The following is a 22,877-nucleotide window of genomic DNA, read 5'->3' as shown; positions in this document are numbered from 1 at the left end:
TTCCATGTGGAATGCTGCTTCTGCCATGCCTGGTGTGGTGGGAAGGAGCTCAGGAATGAGCTGGACCTGGAAAGGGTCTCCCTTTGCCCTCCCTGCTGCTCCCGGGCATAGGAACTCGTTCTGCCAATGCTGCCCTCGCAGGTCTTAGAACTATGGAATGGTTTGGGGTGGAAAGCACCTTAAGATCATCCAGCTTCGGGATCTGCTTGGGCTCTGCTTGGATCAATCCATGTGTGGTTTTGCATTGGAGGGGCTCTCAGGGCTGTGACTGCAGTGCCATCCCACTGTCCTCTTGTCAAAGTCGGTCCCATTCCCACACCCCAGGACCTGTTTCCCCAATGGGATGTGCTCCCAATGCTGTGGTGCTGCAGCCATGGGCACAGCACCAGCTCTGAGCTGCTGATGTGAGCCCTGCAGCACCTGGAGAGCACTGGGAGCAGTGGGACCAGGGCAGGTGTCAGCTCCACAGCAACAGTACATCCTTGGCTTTCCAGGATCCTGAAGGAAAGCCGGAAAGTGAGCTAAAAACTACCCAAAGGGTCACAACTGAGCATCTCCTGATCAAAACCAGGCCTAAGGCAGAGCTTGGTGCCAAAGGGACAGCACTGACCTGGGGAGCAGCAGAGATCCCCTCTGGTGGCTGCAGCTGGGATGACAGGGATGGGGGGACACCAGGAGGCAGATGAGGAGGGGGGACACCAGGAGGCAGATGATGGGTATGGGGGGACACCAGGAGGCAGATGAGGAGGGGGGACACCAGGAGCAGATGATGGGTATGGGGGACACCAGGAGGCAGATGGATGGGTATGGGGGAACTGTCTGTCCGTCCGTCAGCACTGCTGCAGCTCTCAGGCTTCCGTCGGGGTTTCCTCCTGGCTCAGGGTGCTCCCACAGGAAGGGAGAATCCCGGCTCCGGCTAAAGGTGTTTCCTGCCTCCCAGATAGGCTGCAGAGCCACATCCTGACCCCCGCGAGTGATGCTCAGCACTCCCCGATGATACTCTGCACTCCCCAATGACGCTCAGCACCCTTTGATGATGCTCAGGAATCCCCGATGATGCTCAGCACATCCCAGTGGTGCTCAGCACCCTCTGGTGATGCTCAGCACTCCACAGTGAAGCCCAGTACCCTCCAGTGAAGCTCAGCACACCCGTTGATGCTCAGCACACCCGGTGATGCTCAGCACACCCGGTGATGCTCAGTGCATGCTGTTGATGCTCAGCACCCCCCGGTGATGCCGGTGATGTGTGGGGTGACACATACACGTGCACGACGGGACCTGCGGCCTTGCCCTGGCACGGGACATCCGGAGGCTGCGGCCGGACACCGGGAGCGGAGGGTGCGGAAGCCTGGCGGGGCCAGGGGTGTCCCGTCCCCTTCCTGGCAGGAAAGGGGCTGAGCTGCCGGCCGCGGCCTTCCTGCAGGATCCAGCACCGCGGGCACCGGGAGCCTGGGCAGGAGCACCGGGATCTGCAGGTAACGGTGGCACAGGGGCTGGGTCCCAACCGGGTAACGGCACCACCGGGGGCTGAGCCTGGGCCGGGTGATGGCACCACCGGGGCTGAGCCTCGGACGGGTAACGGCACCACCGGGGCTGAGCCTCGGACGGGTAACGGCACCACCGGGGCTGAGCCCCAACCGGGTAACGGCACCACCGGGGCTGAGACCCAACCGGGTAACGGCACCACCGGGGGCTGAGCCTGGGCCGGGTGATGGCACCACCGGGGCTGAGCCTCGGACGGGTAACGGTGGTACCGGGGGCTGAGTCCCAACTGGGTAACGGCAGCACCGGGGGCTGAGTCCTGGACGGGTAACGACACCACCGGGGTGAGCCTCAGTCGGGTAACGGCATCACCGGGGCTGAGTCCCAACCGGGTAACGGCAGCACTGGGGCTGGGTCCCAACTGGGTAACGGCACCGGCAGCTCCGTGGGATGCCCTCGACGGGAGGGTCCCCGCAGGCTCTCGGGCAGCCCCGGGGGGGGTTCGGTGGGTCCCGGCGCTTCCGGTGCCGGCTCTGGTGGGGGGGAGGGGTCTGCCCGGGGGTGCCGGTGCTCGGGGGGAGGCTCCGGTGCCGCCGAGGGCCCCGCCCCCCGCTCACCGTTCCCATGGCAACTACCGAAACTGACGCCCGCGGCTCCGGCCGCCCCCGCCGCGCCCCGCCCCCTCCCGGCGGCTGCGGCCGCGATGGTGGCTCGGGCCCCGCCGCCTGCCCCACAGGTAACGGGGGGGGGGGACGGGGGGGTCGGGTCCGGGTTCGGGTCCGGTCTCAGGTCCGAGCTCGGCTTCGGCTCCGGCTTCGGCTTCAGCTTCGAGTTCGGTTTCGGCCCCGGGTTCGGCTTCGAGTTCTGCTTTGGCTCCGGTTTCGGCTCCTGCTTCGGGTCCCAGTTGGGCTCCGGGTTCTGCTGTAGGTCCGGTTGTGGGTCCAGCTCCGGGTTCTGCTCTAGGTCCGGTTGTGGGTCCGGCTCCGGGTTCTGCTCTAGGTCCGGTTGTGGGTCCGGCTCCGGGTTCTGCTCTAGGTCCGGTTGTGGGTTCGGGTCCGGGTTCTGCTCTAGGTCCGGTTGTGGGTCCGGCTCCGGGTTCTGCTCTAGGTCCGGTTGTGGGTCCGGCTCCGGGTTCTGCTCTAGGTCCGGTTGTGGGTCCGGCTCCGGGAGGGCTCTGCCGCTGGTGCCGGTGCAGGGCGGGTGGGATGGCGGCGGCAGCAGCCCCTGCTACCGGCGGAGCTCGGCGGCGGGGGCCGGGGTCTGTGCGCTGCTGTGTGTGGGATGGGGGGGGGGGAAGGTGTCAGGGTCTGTGGTTGGTGTTACCGGTTGGCACTGGGGTGCTACTGGGAAGTGAGGCGGTCGGTGCCCATCCTGGGACCGGGCTGTGGTTCGCGGTGGGATGTGCGTGTGGGGCGGCCGCAGTGCTGTTTGCAGTGGGATGGCTGCGGAGCGGGGCCGGGGCTGGCACTGGGATCCGGCACTCGGGACCAACAGCTGTGTAGGAGCCAGGCGCTCTGCTGGGCTGGGCTGTGCTGTGGGGTGTGTGGGATGCAGAGCGGGGGCTGTGGCTGTCGCCGGAGGCTGTTTCGGGGGTAAGGACTCGCTGCAGCTCGGGGGTAGGTGCTGTCTGCAGCCACACGGACGTGCTGGAAGCAGGGGCCGCGGTTTGGGATTGGGGATGTGCTGGGAACAGAATCGCTGCTTTTCAGAGCCTGCATCAGGGATGGGAACCACGACACCCGCGGGGTGGTCCAAAAGCGTCAGACAAAAGTGGGACTTGTGGGGGATGAATTTGCTCTGGTAGTGTGGTTGCTTTTGGAACATACCTGTTTGTGGTCCTTGTACCAGTGGACAATAGGGTGTATCTGCCCTCAGGGCTCTGCTTGGATGCTCAACACACCATTTTCCTGTGCTCTTTTGTGTGTCAGCTCCGTTTTCGTAGTAAGATGGGACAAGAGGGAATGGCTTTAACCTGCCTGAGGGGAGACTGAGCTGAGCTCTGAGGAAGAAGCTGTTCCCTGTGAGGGTGCTGAGGCGCTGGCACAGGGTGCCCAGAGAAGCTGTGGCTGCCCCATCCCTGGCAGTGTTCAAGGCCAGGTTGGACACAGGGGCTTGGAGCAGCTGCCAGGTAAACCAGAGCCAGGTTTACCTACCCTGGTGCTCATACCCATAAGTGCCTGTGAGTGTCTATGTAAATCCTGGTGCCAGCATGGAGGGAGCAACGGGTTAAGCAAATAGGATTTAAACAAGTGCTGTACCTGCTGCTTCTTGCCTTGATGCCAACAGGCAGGGACCCTCAAGGCCTTCGGGGATGGAAGGGTTGCAGCTGCCAGGCATCACTGAGAGACAGCATCAGACACGAGGCCAGCTCTGCAATGGCACCTGGGGCAGGGCATGGTGACTCTGGCTGTGCTGGCCCATGAGATGCTCTCTTGGCTCCTGTGGGTTTGTGCCAGGGAAGTGGGTTGTAAGGGGAGGACCTGGGCACTTGGCATCAGCTCCTGCATGGGCCTCCTCTTGGTCCAGCTCTCCAGAGGGATAACTTCACTCACAACTTCCATTGTCCTGTCTCAACAGCGACATGTGGGTAATGGAGACACAGTCAAGGTTCCATAATGTATTTTATACCCACACTTAAAAGCCAGACAAGGTTTGTGTGCACTTCACACTGCACAGGACCCCTCTGTGCTCTGCCCATCTGGACAGATAAGTGGTGAAAGGGGCTGGGGGCAAAGAAGGGCATGAAAGAGATTATTACAAGGTCTTCTTCAATACTGTTTGTGTTGTGGCTGTACAGGCTGTGTAACACCTCAATAGCAGAGAATCACAGGGTTGTTGGAGTTGGAAGGGGCCTCAGGATAACACCCAAGTATTCCTAACATTAGTATTGTGGTATGAATAATGCTGTACTGTGTATTCTCTGGCACCGGTGCTGTGTCCGGGGGGGGGGGGCACAGGAACAGGCACCAGCACCACACTATAGAGAGTGCTGCTGAGATTTCATCAGCTAAAAATTCCCGTTGTGCCTCCGCACTCATGAGCAGCAGCACATCTGCAAGTGGTGAGGAGCACCATGGAGATGGGCACAGGGATGGGGTACAGAGCACAGCAGTGCACAGGTGGAGCTGAGGGGTCCCTGACCATGGGGGGGATGGAGGCTGGGCCTGCCATGGAATGAAGCACAGGATGTCAGTCAGCTGTGGGGCTGTGTGCAGCTGGGCCCAAGCTGGGGGTGGTGTTTGGGGTATCACAGAATCATGGGATGGTTTGTGTTAAAGGGACCTTAAAGCTCCTCCAGCTCCAACCCCTGCCACAGGCAGGGACCCCTTCCACTGGAGCAGCTGCTCCAAGCCCCTGTGTCCAACCTGGCCTTGAGCACTGCCAGGGATGGGGCAGCCACAGCTGCTCTGGGCACCCTATGCCTCAGCACCCTCCCAGGGCAGAGCTGTGTGATGGGATGTGGGATTGGAGCAGCCCTTGGGGCTGAGGAACATTCCCAGGACAGGATTTCAGGCTCTCCTCTGCTCAGCAGGGCTGGAGGGGCAGAGGGGAAGGGTCCTCTCCGTGTCCTGCCCTGCTTCAGCCCAGTGCTGTTAACCTGGAAGGTGGGATCTGGTAGTCCCTTGGCACCAGAAACACAGGGAGGAGGAGCCTGGATGCAGCAGGAGCTTGATGGCCTGGTGGGGCAGGACCACCCCTGTGGGGCAGGACTCCCCTATGGGGCAGGAGTGGATGGGGGGGAGGGGGCACGCAGCTGAGAGGAGCACAGGAGTGAATTGCCATCCCACTCGTGCACACACGGAGCTGCTGTAACTGTGACAACAGGCACTGCGCTGGTTCCGTGTCTTGGCTCCTGATGGCAGCGTGGGAAGGGCAGCGCTGCCTTTGTGCAGGATCAGCCCGAACTTCCCTGAATGGGGCCCTGTGCCATCACCCGCAGCAGCGGCAGCAGCACCAGCAGCACCAGCACCACCACCACCAGCAGCACCACCTCCTCGGTGCGGGGACAGGCACTCGGTAACCGGAGAAGCGGTCGAGAGCCGGCTCCGCTCATTAAACATTGATGGACGCGCTCCGGCCGCAGCGGGAGCTGCCTGCACCGGCCCCGCGATGCACGGACCCGGCTGTGCCCACCCGGTGCCTCTGGGGAACGGGGCTAAGCAAAGCAGGATGCGTCCCATGAGTGTCCTCCTGCCCCTCCGGTTTGCAGGGGCTGCTGCCTGGGGAGGAGCTGGGACTTTGGCTGCTCTTCCACGCCCGGGTGATGGTCGCAGGGCAGGGGGGACCTCAGTGGGTCGGTGCTTGGCTGGGCTCGTTGGCACTGAGAACCCTCGGGCTCAGAGCCGCTGTGTCCTGCCCCCCCCCGGGGCTCCGGGCTGCCTCCGGGACACACACACTGGCATTCCCGGCTCCCTTAGGGTGTGGTTTGGGCTTCCAGGTCTGGATCTGTCGGCTTTTTATAGACATCCTGATGGGAGCGCAGAGAATGGGAGGAAACGGCAGAGCTCGACCCTGGCCGCGGCTGTTCCGTAGGGCGGATGTGGGTCCGGGCAGCGCGGGGGCACCTTCCTTCCCGCAGGAGCCTCCTGCCGGGCCCCACAGCGTGGGGGATCCCTTGGGAAGGGGGTGCGAGTCCTGTGTGCGGGTACGGGACATAGGGGCTGCAGCATGGGGCTGTGGGCTGAGCCCCATCCTATGTGTGTCCTACTGAGTGAGGCCAGAGGAGGCCATGGAGCTGCTGCGAGGGCTGGAGCAGCTCTGCTCTGGAGCCAGGCTGAGAGAGCTGGGCTGGGGCAGCCTGGACAAGAGAAGGGGAGACCTGAGAGCAGCTCCAGTGCCTGAAGGGGCTGCAGGAAAGCTGGAGAGGGGCTTGGGACCAGGGATGTAGGGACAGGCCAAGGGGAATGGCTTGAACCTGCCCAAGAGAGGGGAGACTGAGCTGAGCTCTGAGGCAGAAGCTGTTCCCTGTGAGGGTGCTGAGGAGCTTGTAACCCCATGGATATCCCCCTGTATACAAGGGCATTCCCACAGTCTCCTGACATAGGAATCTCCAGGTGCTCCTGGCTCCCAGCTGTCTTGGGGCTGATTTTACATCCCCTGACTTGCTCCTGATCATGTCATATCTGTCAGGTGGTTGGGACCTGCTGCTGTGCTTACTGTGAGTCTGCAGCTGCCTCTTATCAGAGAATCATAGAACCCCAGACTGCTCTGTGCTGAAGGGACCTTAAAGCTCCTCCAGCTCCAACCCCTGCCACGGGCAGGGACCCCTTCCACTGGAGCAGCTGCTCCAAGCCCCTGTGTCCAACCTGGCCTTGAGCACTGCCAGGGATGGGGCAGCCACAGCTTCTCTGGGCACCCTGTGCCAGCGCCTCAGCACCCTCACAGGGAACAGCTTCTGCCTCAGAGCTCAGCTCAGTCTCCCGTGTTTCAGTTTGTATCCCGGAAAGGGAAAAAGCTGCAGGAAAAGGCAGGAATGTGGATGTTTGTCATCCAAGAGTCAGCTTAGACAAGCGTGAGGCAGAATTGCCATTTATGAGCAGGAGGAGTAACAGCCTCCCTGGAGCTACCCCTGCTCCTCTGAACACAGCCCCTCTGGCTCCAGAGATCCTCAGGGATTGAGGGCCGGGATCCTGTAAGCTGCAGCCTAAATACATTGAGTATCGTCTGCATAATTTATTCTTCTGTGAAGAGTTTAATTTGTTGGGTCCAATAATAAACTCGTAAATCTCCTCTGCTTGTTATCAGTGCTGGGAAAAGATGCTCCTGTTCCAAGCTTCCTGTGCCTCTGCTGTTACCGGTCGTGTGTCCCCATGGCTGGTGCTGCTCTGGGGCCTGCCTACCTGGGGGCAGCAAGGATGGAGCTTGGGAGGAGAAGGTTGTTCCTCAGCTCCATCTAAACCTGCCCTGGTGCAGCTTGAGGCCGGTTCCTCTTGTCCCATCCCTTGTTCCTTGGGAGCAGAGCCCAGCCCCTCCTGGCTCCATCCTCCTGCAGGCACTTGGAGGAGCCATCAGGTCCCCCTGAGCCTTCTCTTCTCCATCTGACCTTCCCCCGGCCCCAAGCTCCAGATGTGCACAGCTGGAGCAGGACAGGTGCCCTGTGGATGTCCTGCAGGTCCTGCAATAGCAGCTGAGGTGGTTTCCTGTGTTTCGTGGCACAAGTGGTCCCATGAGCTGCTCTCAGGAGGGTGTCAATGGGGCAGCAGCAGCTCTGTCTAGAGCATCCTGTGGTGGCCCCATGGACTTCAGCAGTGTCACTGTACACTTGTCCATATGGCAGCAGTGCTCCCACTGGAGCTGCTCTTAGGGAGGTTTCAGCCCAGTGTCACCCCCTGTCCCCTTGCACCCACAAGTGGGGTCCTGGCTCCTGCCCCCCACAGCACCCTGTGCCCAGTGCCGACCGACCCATGGGGGCTGCATCCCCTTCCCTGGTGCTCTGAGCTGGGCTGGTTCTCTTGGGAATGCATTATCCTCATGCATGGTCCCACTGAGCTGTGCTGTGCAGCAGGGCCCTGAGGGGCAGAGCACCTGTGGCTCCCCTTGGAGGGCAGTGAATGTGCTGTCTGTGGGGTGAGGATGGGCCCACAGGGCTCAGGTTGCTGCTGCAGTGGGGCAGCACATGCTGGAGGTGGCTCTGCCCCTCTCCTTGCTGTCCTGCATGGCACTGGTGTGGTGCTGGTGTGGCACTGGTGTGGTGCTGGTGCAGCACTGGTGCACTGGCTATGTACTGGTGCTGCACTGATGCTGCACTGGTGCTGAACTGGCTCTCTGCTGACGCTCTCCTTGCTCTCTTGTCCACAGGTTGATGAAGAGGGAGCGCTGTGACCCTGTGCCCGTGCCACTCATTCCAGGTAAGCTCTGTCCTGACCCTATGGAGTACCCTGGGAGGTAACGGCAGAGGCTGGGGCTTGGGGTCCAGTGCATGTACTGGGATGGGTGACCTGTCCAGGACACTGGTGCTGGGGCAGAGCTGAGGATGCAGGAGTTGGGGTGAGGTCAGATTGGAAGTGGTGCAGGGGGGTCTGAGATGGGTCGTTGCTACCTGATGTGTTTGAGGAGGCGTCAAGAGGTCCTGGGGGAATGGACCAGCCAGGTCTGCACAGGCTCATCCTGCTGGGATCCAGGTGCCCTTGCTGTGGCAGGGATTGGAATGGGATGAGCTTTAAGGTCTCTTCCCACCCAAACTTAATCCAGTTCTGTGATTCTGAGCCCATCCTGCCTGTTCCCAGAGCACATCTGTGACTTGCAGGTCCCATAACGTTGCTGTGTCAGTGCCACAAGAACACCTGAGCAGGTCACTCCACAGCAGACAGCTCTGTTCTGGTCCTCCCTCCACAGCAGAATGGCACATCCCAGTGGGAGCAGGGCCATGGAGCCAGGCCTGGCTCAGGCAATCCCCGTTGCTGTTCCCAGCCCTGCAGGGGAAGGTCCTTCATGGGGATGCTGCTCAGCATCACTGTGTGCTGCCCTGCTCTGTCCCTGCTGTGCCCATCCTGTGGCTGCTGCCTGGATCTTCTTCCCAAGCAGCTCCTGTGGGCTGGGAGCAGGAAGGGGAGGGATGCTGCAGGGATTAGTCCCAGACAGGCAGATGGAGGCAGCGTTATCCTATTAGCCAGGAGCTAAGCAGGAGCAGCTCAGGGTGGTGGTGGTGCAGGATGTTCCTGAGGGGTCGTGGCCATCCCAGCACCAGCTCTGGAGAGTGTCTGTGCCAGGCGGCACCGAGCACTGGGAACAGGTCAGAGCCACACCGAGGGATGGGCTCAGCACCCTGCACTCTGCTGGGGGGAGTGTCAGTGGGGCTGGGGTGGTACTGGTGCTGTGCTGGGACAGGGACAGGCCACTGCAGTGGGGCTGAGTGAGGGCATGGCGATGGGAGCGAGCTGGTGGTGATGGGAGTGAGCTGGTGGTGATGGGACCAAGCTGGTGGTGATGGGACCGAGCTGGTGGCGATGGGAGCGAGCTGGTGGTGATGGGAGCGAGCTGGTGGTGATGGGAGCGAGCTGGTGGTGATGGGACTGAGCCGGTGGTGGTGGGAGCAAGCTGGTGGTGATGGGAGTGAGCTGGTGGTGATGGGAGCGAGCTGGTGGTGATGGGACTGAGCTGGTGGTGGTGGGACTGAGCTGGTGGTGATGGGAGCGAGCTGGTGGTGATGGGAGCGAGCTGGTGGTGATGGGAGCGAGCTGGTGGTGATGGGACTGAGCTGGTGGTGATGGGACTGAGCTGGTGGTGATGGGACTGAGCTGGTGGTGATGGGAGCAAGCTGGTGGTGATGGGATCGAGCTGGTGGTGATGGGACTGAGCTGGTGGTGATGGGAGCGAGCTGGTGGTAATGAGACCGAGCTGGTGGTGATGGGACTGAGCTGGTGGTGATGGGAGCGAACTGGTGGTGATGGGAGCGAGCTGGTGGTGATGGGACTGAGCTGGTGGTGATGGGAGCGAGCTGGTGGTGATGAGGAGCAGGTCCTGCACAGCAGGTTTCTTGCTTCCTTCGGCTGTGGGTCTGTGCCCCACGTGAGGACACAGAGGAGCCTGTGAGCGAGGGTGGGATGATGACTGTGCTTCCTTGTCCTTGTCTGTGGCACCCTCCTGGGCTGTGCTGACCTGCAGGGCTGCCCATGGCAGGGGTTGGAGCTGCAGGAGCTGTAAGGTCCCTTCCAACACAAACCAGGCTTGGGACCCTGTGCCTGTGTGTGCTTTCTGCCAGGGTCTGGTTCCTCCTGCCTGTGTCCTGCCTCTGTCCCAGGCACGACCCCTCCTGCACTGAGACTGTGTGTGTGTGTGTGTCCTTATGCTCTGGCTCCATGAGAGGAGCTGATGGGTTCAGAGGCTTTGGAATGGGAGCAGATTCCAGCCCATCCTGTGCACATGGGGAGCATGGCAGAGGGCAGGACCCGGGACCCCGCAGGGTGCACATGGGACCCCATGGGGTGTGCAGGCCCTCGCATGTGCTCAGCGGCAGCGTGTTGTGCTGATGGCAGCGTGTTGTGCTGGTGACAGTGTGTGGCTCTGGTTTCCATGGTGACTGTGTTCAGTGATGTTCCCATGGCTACACCCGTGCTCAGTGCTGCGGGGGGAGCCCCTGGATCCCAGTGCATCCCAGTGAGGCTGCTCCATTGAGCCCTGCTCCAGGGTGGCAGAGGCTGCAGGGGCAGCGTTCAGTGCAAGAAACAGACCCGGAGCAGTGGCATGTGACAGGAACCTGGATCTCTGAGGCTACAGATGCTCCCTAAGGTCCCTTCCAGCTGTGATTCTATGGTACACGCACTGTGTGTGCAGTGTGATGGGGCTGGGACTGACTTCCTACCCCAGCCCTTCACTCCTGCTCCTGTGTCAGTTTGCTCTGCAGCACCAGCAGGAGGTGTAGCTGTGTTCAGGGCAAAGCAGGCTGGGACATAACCTGGGCCAGCAGTGCAGCTGTGATGGGGAGGAGACCTCAGAGCAGCTTCCAGTATCTGTAAGGATGCTGGGGAGGGACTGTTCATTAGGGACTGTAGTGATAGGACAAGGGGTAATGGGTTCAAACTTAAACAGGGGAAGTTTAGATTGGATATAAGGAAGAAGTTCTTTCCTGTGAGGGTGCTGAGGCACTGGAATGGGTTGCCCAGGGAGGTTGTGAATGCTCCATCCCTGGCAGTGTTCAAGGCCAGGTTGGATGAAGCCTTGGGTGATATGGTTTAGTGTGAGGTGTCCCTGCCCATGGCAGGGGGTTGGAACTGGGTGATCTTGAGGTCCTTTCCAACCCAAACCATTCTATGATTCTAAGTGTTCACACATGGCATAGACGAGGCCCTCAGTGCCATGGGTTAGTGGTGGCCTTGGCAGTGCTGGGAATGGTTGGACTGGATGAGCTTACACATCTTTTCCCACCTGGGTGATTCCATGATCCCCCAGCAGGGAATCTGGTCCAGTGGTTCTTCAGTGCTGCACCCACTGGTGGCTCTGGGCTCCTTTCCTGCAGCAGATGCAGGCAGCAAGGGGCAGCTCTCAGGAATCCCTGTGCCCAGCACCCCACAGACAGGATCCCTGTGTGGGCACAGGGTGCTGCTCCTCATCCCGCTGCCCTCTCTGGGGTCAGCACCGTTCTGCATCCCCCTGCCTGCTGGGGCAGTGGGTTTGCTCCCATGGGCAGTGCAGTGGGACCTGCCCTTTAACCATCCACATATCCCAAGTGACCCTGAAAAACAGGCAAAGGGAAAATACATGGGCATTAGCATTACCCATCAGGTGCTGCAATGGGCTCTGCTCCTGCTGCTCATGAGATCCCTGCATCCCAAGACTGTGGGGCGAGTGCTGTGCCTGCCCTGCCCTATGGGGCAGCTCTGGAGGCTAGGGCAGTGGTGGCAAAGGGCAAGGCTGGGCTGGTACAGACCATGCTACCGTTGACGTGGCACTGGGACAGAGCCATGGCAAACACTGGTGCCGGGTGACCTGGCCCTGCTTGTGCCAGATAAGCACAGAGGGCGGCTCCGGCACTGGGGCCCTGGTGCTGGGCAGGACACTGGGACCAGCCCTGGGGGAGCTCTGGGCTCCTGACACTAAGGGCACTGAGGTCAGGTCTGTGATGGGGACAGAGCCCTCCAAGGAGCCTATCCCTGTGCCTGTTCCCATGCCTGTCCCTGTCCCTGTTCCTGTGCCTGTTCCGGTGCCTGTGCCTGTCCCTGTCCCTGTGCCTGTGGCCATCGACCGCAGCCCTGCTCCATTGGTAACGCTGGGGCTGTGTGGGGAGAGGCTCTGCTGGTCCATGGGCTCTGCTGCGGTGAGCATGGACACTCAGACCCATTGAGGTGAGGGGGATGAGGGGCTGGGGGCTCCAGGCAGCGCTGGAAGTGTGACCAGTGGCTCCCAGTGCTGGGAGCAGCTAGGGTGGGAGGAACCCCTGTGATGGAGCCAGGAGCAGGCTCCCAGTGTGAGCAGAGCTCAGTGGGAACCAGGGAGCAAGCATGGCTCTGGTCTGTGGAGGGGGGCTCTGCAGGGGCTGCAGGCAGGGGGATGCTGGTGCAGGCAGGGGGATGTGCCCCGTCCCAGTGCAATGCCTCCGTGCTGGTCTGGAGCAGAACCATGTAATAGTTCAGGTTGAAGGAACTTTAAAACTCAACCATTTCCACCTCCTGTATTAAGAGGGACTCAATTGCAACAGATCCCAGCCCCCAGCAACCTTTCTAATCATTAGGGCAGAAATCCTGAGTCCTTTTTGCTCTCTGACATAATGAAGATTAAATTAGTTAATGCAAATCATGTATTTGAACAGGACAGGTCAAGAGTTTCCCTTCACCAGCTGCCTCAGATGGTATCCTAGTGTTAGAATCACAGAATCACAGCACCTAGACTGGTTTGTGTTGAAAGGGACCTTAAAGCTCCTCCAGCTCCAACCCCTGCCACGGGCAGGGACCCCTTCCACTGGAGCAGCTGCTCCAAGCCCCTGTGTCCAACCTGGCCTTGAGCACTGCCAGGGATGGGGCAGCCACAGCTGCTCTGGGCACCCTGTGCCAGCGCCTCAGCACCCTCACAGGGCAGAGCTCCTTCCTTGCATGCTGTGCAAGCAGACACCATAGGAGCAGCACTTGTTCAGCTGCAATGAAGCCTGAGCCTGCATCCAGTTGCTGCTCTGTGTGTAGCTCCTACCACAAACAAAGGAGCAGAGCTGCCCAGGGGCAGGCAGGAGAGGGTGAAGCCCTGGGAAGTGTGGGCTGGGAAAAAGCCATTGCAAAAGCAAGGAAAGATCGGACACAGCTAGTCCTGAGCAGTGTTAGTGCTGAGCAGTGATAGTGATGAGCAGTGTTAGTGCTGAGCGGTGCTAGTGCTGAGCAGTGTTAGTGCTGAGCAGTGATAGTGATGAGCAGTGTTAGTCCTGAGCGGTGCTAGTGCTGAGCAGTATTAGTGCTGCTCATTCCCAGGGTTTCCCAGTAGGATGCTTCCCTGCAGAGCAGCAATAATGCAGTAATACATAGTGTGGTGGCCATGGTTCTGTTACCTCTAACCCAGGGTGACCCGGAGCCCTGATGGATGCCAGTGGGTTTGAGCAGTGTGTGATGATCCCTATGGCATGGCTGCCTTATCAGAGGGATGTAGGGGGTGGCTTAGGCTCTGTAGCCCCAGGGACAGGGGAGTGGGGCAGCCCATAGGGGAACACTCATCCCATTGTATGAGAAGTAATGGGGCTCAACTTTAGACCACCTTGTGGGGGCCACTGTGTAGTGACCCAACCCAACTGCTCTGCTCTGGGTTTCGTTCACTGGTGCTCTTGTGGCATGTGCTGGAGCTCTGCTGGTCCAGGGATGGGTGATGGATGTGTCCCTGGTCTGTGCCTCTTGCTGGGAAATCCTCTTGGAAGGGTTTCTGACTCCTGGTGATGATTCCTCACCGTGTTCCTGGGCTCAGAACAGGACTCTCTGGGTTATCATTTCTGAGCTACTCAACTTGTATCTTTTCCTCCAAGATAAGGGATTTTTCTCTCGCCTCAGCAGAGGAGTTGATTCAATAAGAGCAAATGAATGTGAATGACTCTGCAAGTCTGTGATGGAGTTCGGGGGTGGCCACTGCATTTCCCAACCATTCACGGCTGTGGCTTAGCCATTATTGGGAACTGATGAGGGACCAGAAGACTGGGGGGGGGGGGGGAAAGGCAGGAATAATCCTGGCAATTACCATCTGGAGCATTGGATTTCTCCCCTTAGTGAAGCAAGAAGCCAGGAAAGAGGGAAGAAAGGAACCCCATGAACGGCAGCAGTTGAACAGAGCTACAGCAGCAGCGTGTGGGCAGGGGGAGGGATGTCCCATAGAGGGGTCCCCACTGGGACCCGCAGGCTATGGGTGGGTTGGGGCAGGTCCTGCTGCCGAGTGGATGGAGGTTGGTGCCTGCGGGGGCTGAGGCAGCACCATGGGGTGGTCGTGGTTCCCTTCCTGAATTCCCGGAAGTGGGAGCTGGGCCTGAAGCTCCCTGAGCTGCTGGAGAGTGGGATGGAGCCAGGAGGGGCTGGTCCTGCTCCCAGGGACTTAACCTGCCCGAGGGGAGACTGAGCTGAGCTCTGAGGCAGAAGCTGTTCCCTGTGAGGATGCTGAGGCGCTGGCACAGGGTGCCCAGAGAAGCTGTGGCTGCCCCATCCCTGGCAGTGCTCAAGGCCAGGTTGGACACAGGGGCTTGGAGCAGCTGCTCCAGTGGAAGGGGTCCCTGCCCGTGGCAGGGGTTGGAGCTGGAGGAGCTTTAAGGTCCCTTCAACCCAACACAGGGTCATAGGCAGAGGGACTTGTGTCTGTCCAACGCAGGGCACTGGTGGGAGGAAAGGAGGAGCCCGGAGGCTTCAGTTGCTCCTGGGCTGATCTCATTGTTTGTCAGGATCCAGACCCGGTTTCCGCTCTGGGGCTGGTGCCAGTTGCAGTGCTCACCCAGTGCCGTGGGTGCCACCTCCTGTGCCAGTCCCTGTTGTGCAGCTCCAGCTGGGAATGCTGCCTGAGGCTCTCACGGGTGCAGTGCCCTGGCCTCGGGGTGGAGGAAGAGCCATTAGTCACTTCCTGCATGGATCCAGGCCATTCCCTACAGCTCTCAGTGCTTTGGGGGCTATTTCTGTTTGAGGATTGTCATGTAGATTAAAGCCTTGACTCCCAGCCGTTGGTGGGCCAGACACAGCCCCAGGAACAGCCCTGCAGAGATCAGCCCATCTGCTCCTGTCCCAGCCTGGGAGCAAGGAGCAAGAGCTTGACCCTCTGCGGGTGTTCCTGTGGCTGTCATCTGCTGGGCACGGGCAGGATGTGTCTGTGCTCTGTGCTGGATCTGATGGTAGCTGAGCCTGCCCTGTGTCAGTGTGAGTGCACATGGTCCCCCTGAGGTGGGTTTGTGGGGTGACAACACGGGTCAGCCTCCTCCCGTTCCTGAACCCCTGGCACAAGGGCACAGCCACATCCTGCGGTTTGGGAATCCCCCAGCAGAGCCCTTGCTGATGGGAGCTGCTGGAGCCGGGACTATGGGGCTGCTCTGTGGGTGTGCACTGAGTGAGGAACACCTTGAGCAGGACAGCAGGAACTCACAGCAGGCAGCGGGGCCAGGGCAGGGATTGTGCCCCTGTGCTGGGCACTGGGGAGGCTGCACCTGAATCCTGGGTTCAGTTCTGGGGCCCTCACTGCAAGAGAGACCTTGAGGGGCTGGATGGGGCCAGAGAAGGGAATGGAGCTGGAGCAGGGCCTGGAGCACAAGAGATGGGGAAGGGCTGAGGGAGCTGTGGGGTTCAGATGGAGAAGAGAAGGCTCAGGGGGACCTGATGGCTCCTCCAAGTGCCTGCAGGAGGATGGAGCCAGGAGGGGCTGGGCTCTGCTCCCAAGGAACAAGGGATGGGACAAGAGGAACCGGCCTCAAGCTGCACCAGGGCAGGTTTAGATGGAGCTGAGGAACAATTCCTGCCCCACAGGGTGCTCAGGCATTGGAACAGGCTGCCCAGGGCAGGGCTGCAGGCACCGGCCCTGCAAGGGTTCACACCCCATGGAGATGAGGCCCCAGTGCCATGGGGCAGGGGTGGCCTTGGCAGGGCTGGGAATGGTTGGACTGGATGAGCTTAAGGTTTTTTCCAAGCTGCTTGATTCTGTGATGAATGAACAGATGATAAGATCAGAATCAGGAACTTTTCCTGTGAAACCCACAGGTAGGCTGAGCCCTCCAGTGACCCCTGCATGTCCTGATGGTGTCCAGCCTCCCTTGTAATGGGGAAGGAGCCAGGCAGCCCTCCAGATATGCTGGTGCAAATGTGGAGATGGAGAATCATGGTTGCAGATGGGGGGACAGGGCTGTTCAGAGATGGTGATTATCAAACATGATGGAGAGAAGGTGGTTCTCAAATGAATAGAGCAGCCCCATAAGCTGGGACAACCTGTCCTCTGCCCAGGGTGCTGTGTCCAGACCCTTTGTGCTGGCCCTGGTGGCTGGGGTGACCAGAGGCTCTGGTGTCCATGTGCCTGGGGTGGGCTCAGCGGGAGCAGGTCTATGCTCTGCTGTGAGGATGAGGAAGGGTCCCTGCTGAGTGGCTGATGGGACTCAGTGCAGGGGGGGTTGGGAAGGGGATGCAACAGCATTACCTTGTGGGGGAAGGAGGGCACATGTGGGAATGTATATGGTGGGGGGCTGCTTGGTGATGTGTGTCCCTGACATGGGATTTCCCATGTGCGGTTGGGGTGATCACACAAGGATCCCTGGGGATGTGTGGGATGGGGCTGCCATGGGGAGCCCGGGGGTGTGCCTCTATGGGATCCTGCATGGGGGTTCCTGGGGGAGGGCCCCAAGAGGGGGATGTCCGTGTGCCCCTCGGGGCTCTGTAAAGGTCCGTGGGGGGTGCCCGGGGTGCATCGCGCAGTGCTCTGCGGGGTCCGTCCTTGGGGGGGGTGTCCGCCCGCAGTGATGGTCCCCTCGCTGACCGCCTGTCCCACCCGCAGGCCCCCGGGCAGGCAGTGAGCGCGGCCGCGGTGCCGGAGCCGCTCGGGCCGCCCCGCACGGAGCATGCCTCTGAGCCCGGCCGGCAGCAAGCATGAGAGCCCCGAGTCACCGCCGCCAGAGCCCCGCTCCGGAGAGCCGGGCCCCGGCCTGCGGGAGGACACGCGGCTCGACCCGGCCAGGACCCCCACCGGGCCCCGCTCCCCAACGCTGGCGGCAGCGGCGCGCATGGAGGAGCCCGCACCCGGCGCCATCGTCGTCCGCATCGGCATCCCCGACCTGCAGCAGACGGTGAGTTCTGCACCGGCCCCGCTCCCTGCGCGGCCCCGGCGCCACCGGAAAACTTTGCACTGCCGCGGGCCCCGCAGGACGGCTCCGGTGCCCCCGTTCCCCACTGCCCCTCTCCCCGTGCCCCGCTCCCCATTGCCTGACTCCCCATTGCCTGACTCCCCATTGCCTGGCTCCCCGGTGCCTGCTGCCCCCGCTCCCCACTGCCCCGCTGTCCCCCCGCTCCCCATTGCCCCGCTGTCCCCCCGCTCCCTCTCTCCCCGCAGAGCCCGCAGGCACGGACGCGGGTGCATCCCCGCTGCAGCGCTGCTTTCCGGGGCACAGCGCGGCCGGAGCGCTCCGGGGCTCCCGGTGCAGCCGCAGCCCGGGACCGGCTGTGCTGAGCGCGGCACAGCGGGGCTGGCCGGGGGAGCAGCTCCGGTGCACCCAGCACGGGCACGGTGCCGGTACCAGCACTGCTCCAGCACGGCACCAGCACCGGCTGAGCCAGGCTGCAGGAGCTGACAGCCGCTTGCCTGCAGACGGACCGGGCAGGGGGCCGGCAGCTGCGTGTGACATGGGGGCATGGGCACTGTGCAGTGTTGGCTGTGCCACGGGGCAAAGGGTGACGTGGAGGGGCAGAGGGTGATGTGGTGATTGTTGACCCCAGCACGGTGGGTGTCCATCAAGGCACAGTGACCCACAGAGGCTGTAGGGTGGCTGTTGCAGACAGGGGCAGTGCTGGGTGTTACCTGGGGCACTGGGTGTGAGTGGTTGGAAACTGGTCTGTGCTGGGAAGAAGTTTCCTGAAGGGTTGTGGTAACTGTGGCCCTCATGAAGAAGAGCGTTCATTAGAGGTGGGGTGCTGGGAGCAGTGATGGGTGGGCTGAAAGGAGCCAGTGCTCCGGGACAAGTCACTGTGGGCAGGAGATGAGGTGCAGATGAAACAGACATGGGGTGAGCAGAGCGTTGCTGGGTGTGCAGGGGATGAAGGGAAGTAAGAACTCCCCTCTTGGATGGGGACAGAGCTCTGCTGGAGCCTGGCATGGTTGCAGTGCTGCTGGATAGGCAGCAGGCACGCTGGGGTGCTGGCGTGCTCCCAGCACTGCTCTGCAGGCTTGGCTGCCAAGCACAGGGCAGCGGCAGCATTGCCTTTGCTGTCGAAGAACTGGACTCAGGCTCTGCTCTAGCGAGCACTGACCTTGTGCTGCAGGGAGGGCTCTGTCCCTGCTGCTCCTGCCCCAGCCCTTGCTGGGGTCGTGGGCAAGGGCTGGGTCTCTTTCCCTTCACATCAGCTCCTCCTCATGCCCCCTGTGCTCACTCAGCTCCAGATCTGGTCCTGCTCCAGCCTCACCCTGTGCGCTGCAGCACAGCAGGGTCCACAGCCCGGGCCCCTGCTCTGCACATTGCCATGGTATCCACCTCTCTGCTCTGCTGTTCCTTGGGCCCTGCTCCGCAGCTCCCTGCCCTCCTTTGTTCTGGCAGTGTGCGTGGGCACGGGAGGGAGCAGCGATGCTGGAGCTCTGTGATGCTGCCTTGTAACCCCTTCTTCTTACACAGCCCCCGCTGCAACCCGCAGACAGTGGAATAGCTCAGCCTGAGGCAGGGGAAGGGATGGGGCAGCTCCTGCAGAGCTGGGCATCCTTGCACTGTGCAGAGCAGGAATTCCCCTCTCAGACCTCCCTTGCTCCTGGAGCAGATGCTTATCAGAGAGCTGGAGGGTGGAAATGTCTCTGGTGCAACCCCTGAATTGGGAGCCAGGAAGGGGTGGACCCATGGGCTGCCATGGGCTGTGAGTGCTGCTCCCATAGGATAGTCAGTGTGGGGGCAGGCAGCACTCTGGGGGCTGACAGGGTGCACTGGGGAGCACTGGGGCCATAGTGCAGTGCAGAGCAGCACAGTGCATCCTGCCCAGCACCAGCATCCTGCCCAGCTCAGGGGGATCTGGCTCTGGTGCTGCAGGGTGAGGAGCAGGAGCTCCGGGGCTGTGCAGGATGGTGCAGTGGGTGTTCTGCCAGACGTCTGCAGCCCCACAGGGGAGGGGACCCGGACACCCTGTGCTGTGCCCTGTGCAGTGTCCCCATGCTGCCACCAGCACCCAGCCCCAGCTGTGCTCAGGCTGGGGTCAGGGCATCCCCTCCTGCAGACCAAGACAGTGCTGCTGCATTCATGGCTCAGGTGCATTCATGGCTCAGGTGCATTCATGGCTCAGCTGCATTCATGGCTCAGGTGCATTCATAGCTCAGCTGCATTCATGGTTCAGCTGCATCCATGGCTCAGGCGGGGGCTGACTCTCCAAATAGAAGCTGCCTGGTTTGCTGTGTTAGCTGAGGTACCTTCGCTTACAGGGAAGCAGGAAAATGCAGCTGGCTTAACAGTGCATCCATAAGAGCTGTGTCCTGTGACAGGCCCTGAGCTTCCCTGGCTTCTGCATCCTCCCTGTACACCAGCTCTGATCTGGGGACTCTCAGTGCTCATTCCTGGTGTCCTGAGGGTCCCTATCTGAGCACTGTGCAAAGGGACAGGAGGAAATGAGGAGCCTGTTCCATCTGCCACTGCTGTTCTTGCCACGACCCCATTGGCTCCATGAGGCACTGTGGGATGTGCAGGATGTTTGCTGTGTTCTGGGCTTCCAGAGCCATGTATGTTCCCTGCCTTCTCTTCCCCTCCTGCAGGCCCTTCCCCTGCCCTGCTGCTCTCCTTGCCTGGCTCCTGTGGCTGTGGCCCTGCAGCAGGAATGCAGATGCTTTGGCTGCTCTGGGGCTCTGCTCCAGGCCAGGAGCTGTGCCTGTGCCCCAGGGAGGATCCCACAGGTGCACAGCAGGACTCAGGTGGGCTGAGGAAGGTGAAGGAATCCCTCTGTGGGCAGGAAGAAGGAACAGGATGCTGATGGCACCTGTCAGATGCCTGCCTGGTGATGGGAGCACTGGAGCATCCCTCACCTGCTGTGACCTGGGGACAACCCTGCCCCTCAGAAGGAAGGGCCATGTGCAAGCTCTGCTGGTCCAGACCCTGCGGGTCTGTCCCCTCTTGTAGCACAGTATGGAATGCACAGCAGGGAATGGCACCAGCTACTTCTGCACTGCAAGAGGCTCCTTTTGGAAATCCAGATGTGCTGCGCTCCCATTCCAGCACATCCCTCCTGTTTCTGCACTGCAGGAGGGCCCAAGCTTCCATCCCCCCTCCGCCTGCCTCTGCATCCCATGTATGGAGCAGGAGAAAGGAGATGGGTCCTGTTTCTGCCCCACCACAGGTCCCATCTCAGGCTGTTTGGAGGCTGGAGGATGTCTCTGTTCTCAGATTCAGCCTGAAAGTGCTGACCCATCATGAGGACATCAGCAGTGATGTCTCTGCCTTTCAGAGAGGAGGTCACAGCCTGGGTGGGGATTGCCCAGAACAATGGGAACCACTAGCGGAGAATCCCAAGGCTTTCAGCTGAATAAACACAGTGCTGGGGGGTGAAAAGGCTTGGAGACAACTCCGGGATTTGTGGGAAACCTGAGAGATCTGAAAACCCAAACCCGACCGGAGACAGGAGCTTGAACAAACACAAGTGTGATGGGAAGGGCTGAGGGAGCTGTGGGGTTCAGATGGAGAAGAGAAGGCTCAGGGGGGACCTGATGGCTCCTCCAAGTGCCTGCAGGAGGATGGAGCCAGGAGGGGCTGGGCTCTGCTCCCAAGGAATGAGTGACATGGACAGTGGGATTGATGGAGCTCTGCTGGTGAGAGGCTGGTGAGGTCTCACCGAGGTCAGGGATGGAGCTGCTCATTCCCTCCTGTAGCTGCAGAGGTCTCTGCCCTCAGTCGTGTTCTCAGGCACCTCCTCAGTTCAGGTTCATGTTCTGGCTGTTATCTCCTTCATGCAAAGGAAAGAGCCTGAAAACCAGAGCATGAAGCATTGATCCCCTCTGAAGCCAAGGGAAGGAAGGAGTAACTTTTCGTATTCCAAAAACAAACAAAGACTTCCTGAGCTTCTGCTCAGCCAGGACTGGTGGAAAGGAAGGATGCCATGGGACGGTGCCATTCCATTGGGTGAGTGGTTGCAGAGCATCCTGTGAGCTCTACTGATGGTGGGTGGGGATGGAGCTGAGGCACCTGTGGTGTGGCTCTGGGTGCTGCAGAGGACACTGGCTCTGACTGTGGTTCGCAGAGCAGGGCTGGTGTGTGTGTCCTGTGTGTGTGTCCAGTAAAAGGCCCTGTCTGTGCTACCTTCTGGACTGTTTCCCTAACAGAAAGCAGGGAGCAGCCATGTAGGAATTGCCGGTGGATGTGGATGTGTCTCCTCCCAGCCAGTGAGTGCCAGAGTCTCTTGTTCTGCTGCAGTGTTCAAGGCCAGGTTGGACACAGGGGCTTGGAGCTGCTCCAGTGGAAGGGGTCCCTGCCCATAGCAGGAGCTGGAGCTGGAGGAGCTTTAAGCTGCCTTCCAACACAAATCAATCTGTGGTTCTATATGCTGTGACTCTTCCCTGTGTGCACTGGTGCTGGTCAGTGCATGGGGAAGCTGTGTAAGCCTGGGCAGAGGATGCTGATGTGCAAGGCCCTGGGGATGCTCCCTAATGCTGGTGGAGCTCCCCTGTCCCTCCTGCCCGCTCTGGCTGCAGATCCCTCAGGAGGAGCTCGGTGCTGGGCTGTGCATCACCCCATGGAGGGGGTGGTGGACATCCGGCTAAAATTATCCCAAACACCCACAGGACTTGGGAGCTGACAGCCTGGGTTTTAAGGAGGCAGCAGCAGCTGAGGCTGAGCTTTGTGCCTCTGAAGCAGGGATGGACTGTGGGTCTGCAGCGTCCAACCGCAGCTGAAACCAGTCCCCACAGCCTTTCAGTGGGAGCATTGGGAAGTGGGATCCCCCTTGTTTGGGGCTTGGTACAGGAGAAGGTGGTGATGCAGAATGACACTGGGGAGCTCGGCAGTGTCTCAGTGCTCACTGGAGTCCCCTGTGTGCTGGCACTGCCTTCCCGCAGGTGTCTGACCAAACGTGGGGTGTATCCCCATGTCCTGCAGCCTCCGGTGGGCAGCAGTGCTGGGATTGCAGGGCATGAGGTGCAGGTTTAGGGTTTACTTTTGCATGGGAAGCTGGGAAAACGGATCCCAAGGAATTGCAGCAATCCCATAAAAAATGCATAGGTAGAGAGAGAAGAGCTCCTGCTGAGAGTGGTGCTTGGAAAGCTGCTCCTGCCAGCGGCTGAGCCTGGGGAAATAGAGCAGCCAGAGCCAGAGGGGCAGTGAGGAGCAGCGGATGGGACTGGATCCTGGGGGTTTCCAGGGGCTTCTCCTTTATCGTGTGCTGGCAACTGCTCTTCTTCAGCTCTTAAACAGCGTTAGGGTTAGGGAGACTGAGGAGCTGCTCTAGGTTAAAACAACGTTTTCCCCCATTAACTTTAACCTGCAGCAGCTCCTGTGGGGAGCAGCCTGAGTCTGAGAGCCAGCGATGCCCATTCCTGCCCCAGGAGCCAGCACTGGTGCTGCGGGTGGAGCAGGGGGCTCAGGAAGGTGTTGTCCAGTTCTATTCCAGCTGTGGGCACCGCCTGGCATGAGGGATGTGTTGTGAGCCTGGCAGCATGAATGGTGCCCGCTGCTTAAATAGATGCACCCTCCCACACGGTGCTCTACTTAGGTCCTGATCTGCGCTCACAAAGCAGAAATAAAAAGCTCAAATCATGTTCCTGCATTTTACATCCTCTGAGGTAATTTTAAATGTGAGGAATGGAAAGACTTT

At 60.5% G+C, this 22,877-nt stretch overlaps 2 protein-coding genes across 2 annotated transcripts in view; one reads left to right on the top strand and one right to left on the bottom strand.

The window, feature by feature from the left end:
• Window positions 1–1,833: 1,833 nt before the first annotated feature.
• Window positions 1,834–17,121, bottom strand: LOC117436181 (proline-rich protein 2-like). Its single transcript, XM_034062862.1, has 2 exons — window positions 16,876–17,121; window positions 1,834–2,709 (listed from the first exon to the last, which is right to left on the bottom strand). Exons 1-2 carry the CDS (start codon window positions 17,119–17,121, stop codon window positions 1,834–1,836), a joined length of 1,122 nt encoding a protein of 373 aa, XP_033918753.1.
• Window positions 16,960–22,877, top strand: part of SHANK3 (SH3 and multiple ankyrin repeat domains 3) — a 288,859-nt gene continuing 282,941 nt past the window's right edge. Inside the window, exon 1 of the mRNA XM_034063065.1 lies at window positions 16,960–17,182. Coding sequence (XP_033918956.1) covers window positions 17,120–17,182 — 63 coding nt within the window. The 5' untranslated portion in view covers window positions 16,960–17,119. The remainder of the gene's footprint in view (window positions 17,183–22,877) is intronic.

This window comes from Melopsittacus undulatus, chromosome 5, assembly GCF_012275295.1.
Source record: "Melopsittacus undulatus isolate bMelUnd1 chromosome 5, bMelUnd1.mat.Z, whole genome shotgun sequence".
Taxonomy (NCBI): Eukaryota; Metazoa; Chordata; class Aves; order Psittaciformes; family Psittaculidae; genus Melopsittacus; species Melopsittacus undulatus.
The sequence above is the reverse complement of the archived record's forward strand: the minus strand, read 5'-3'. Positions and strand labels throughout refer to the sequence as shown.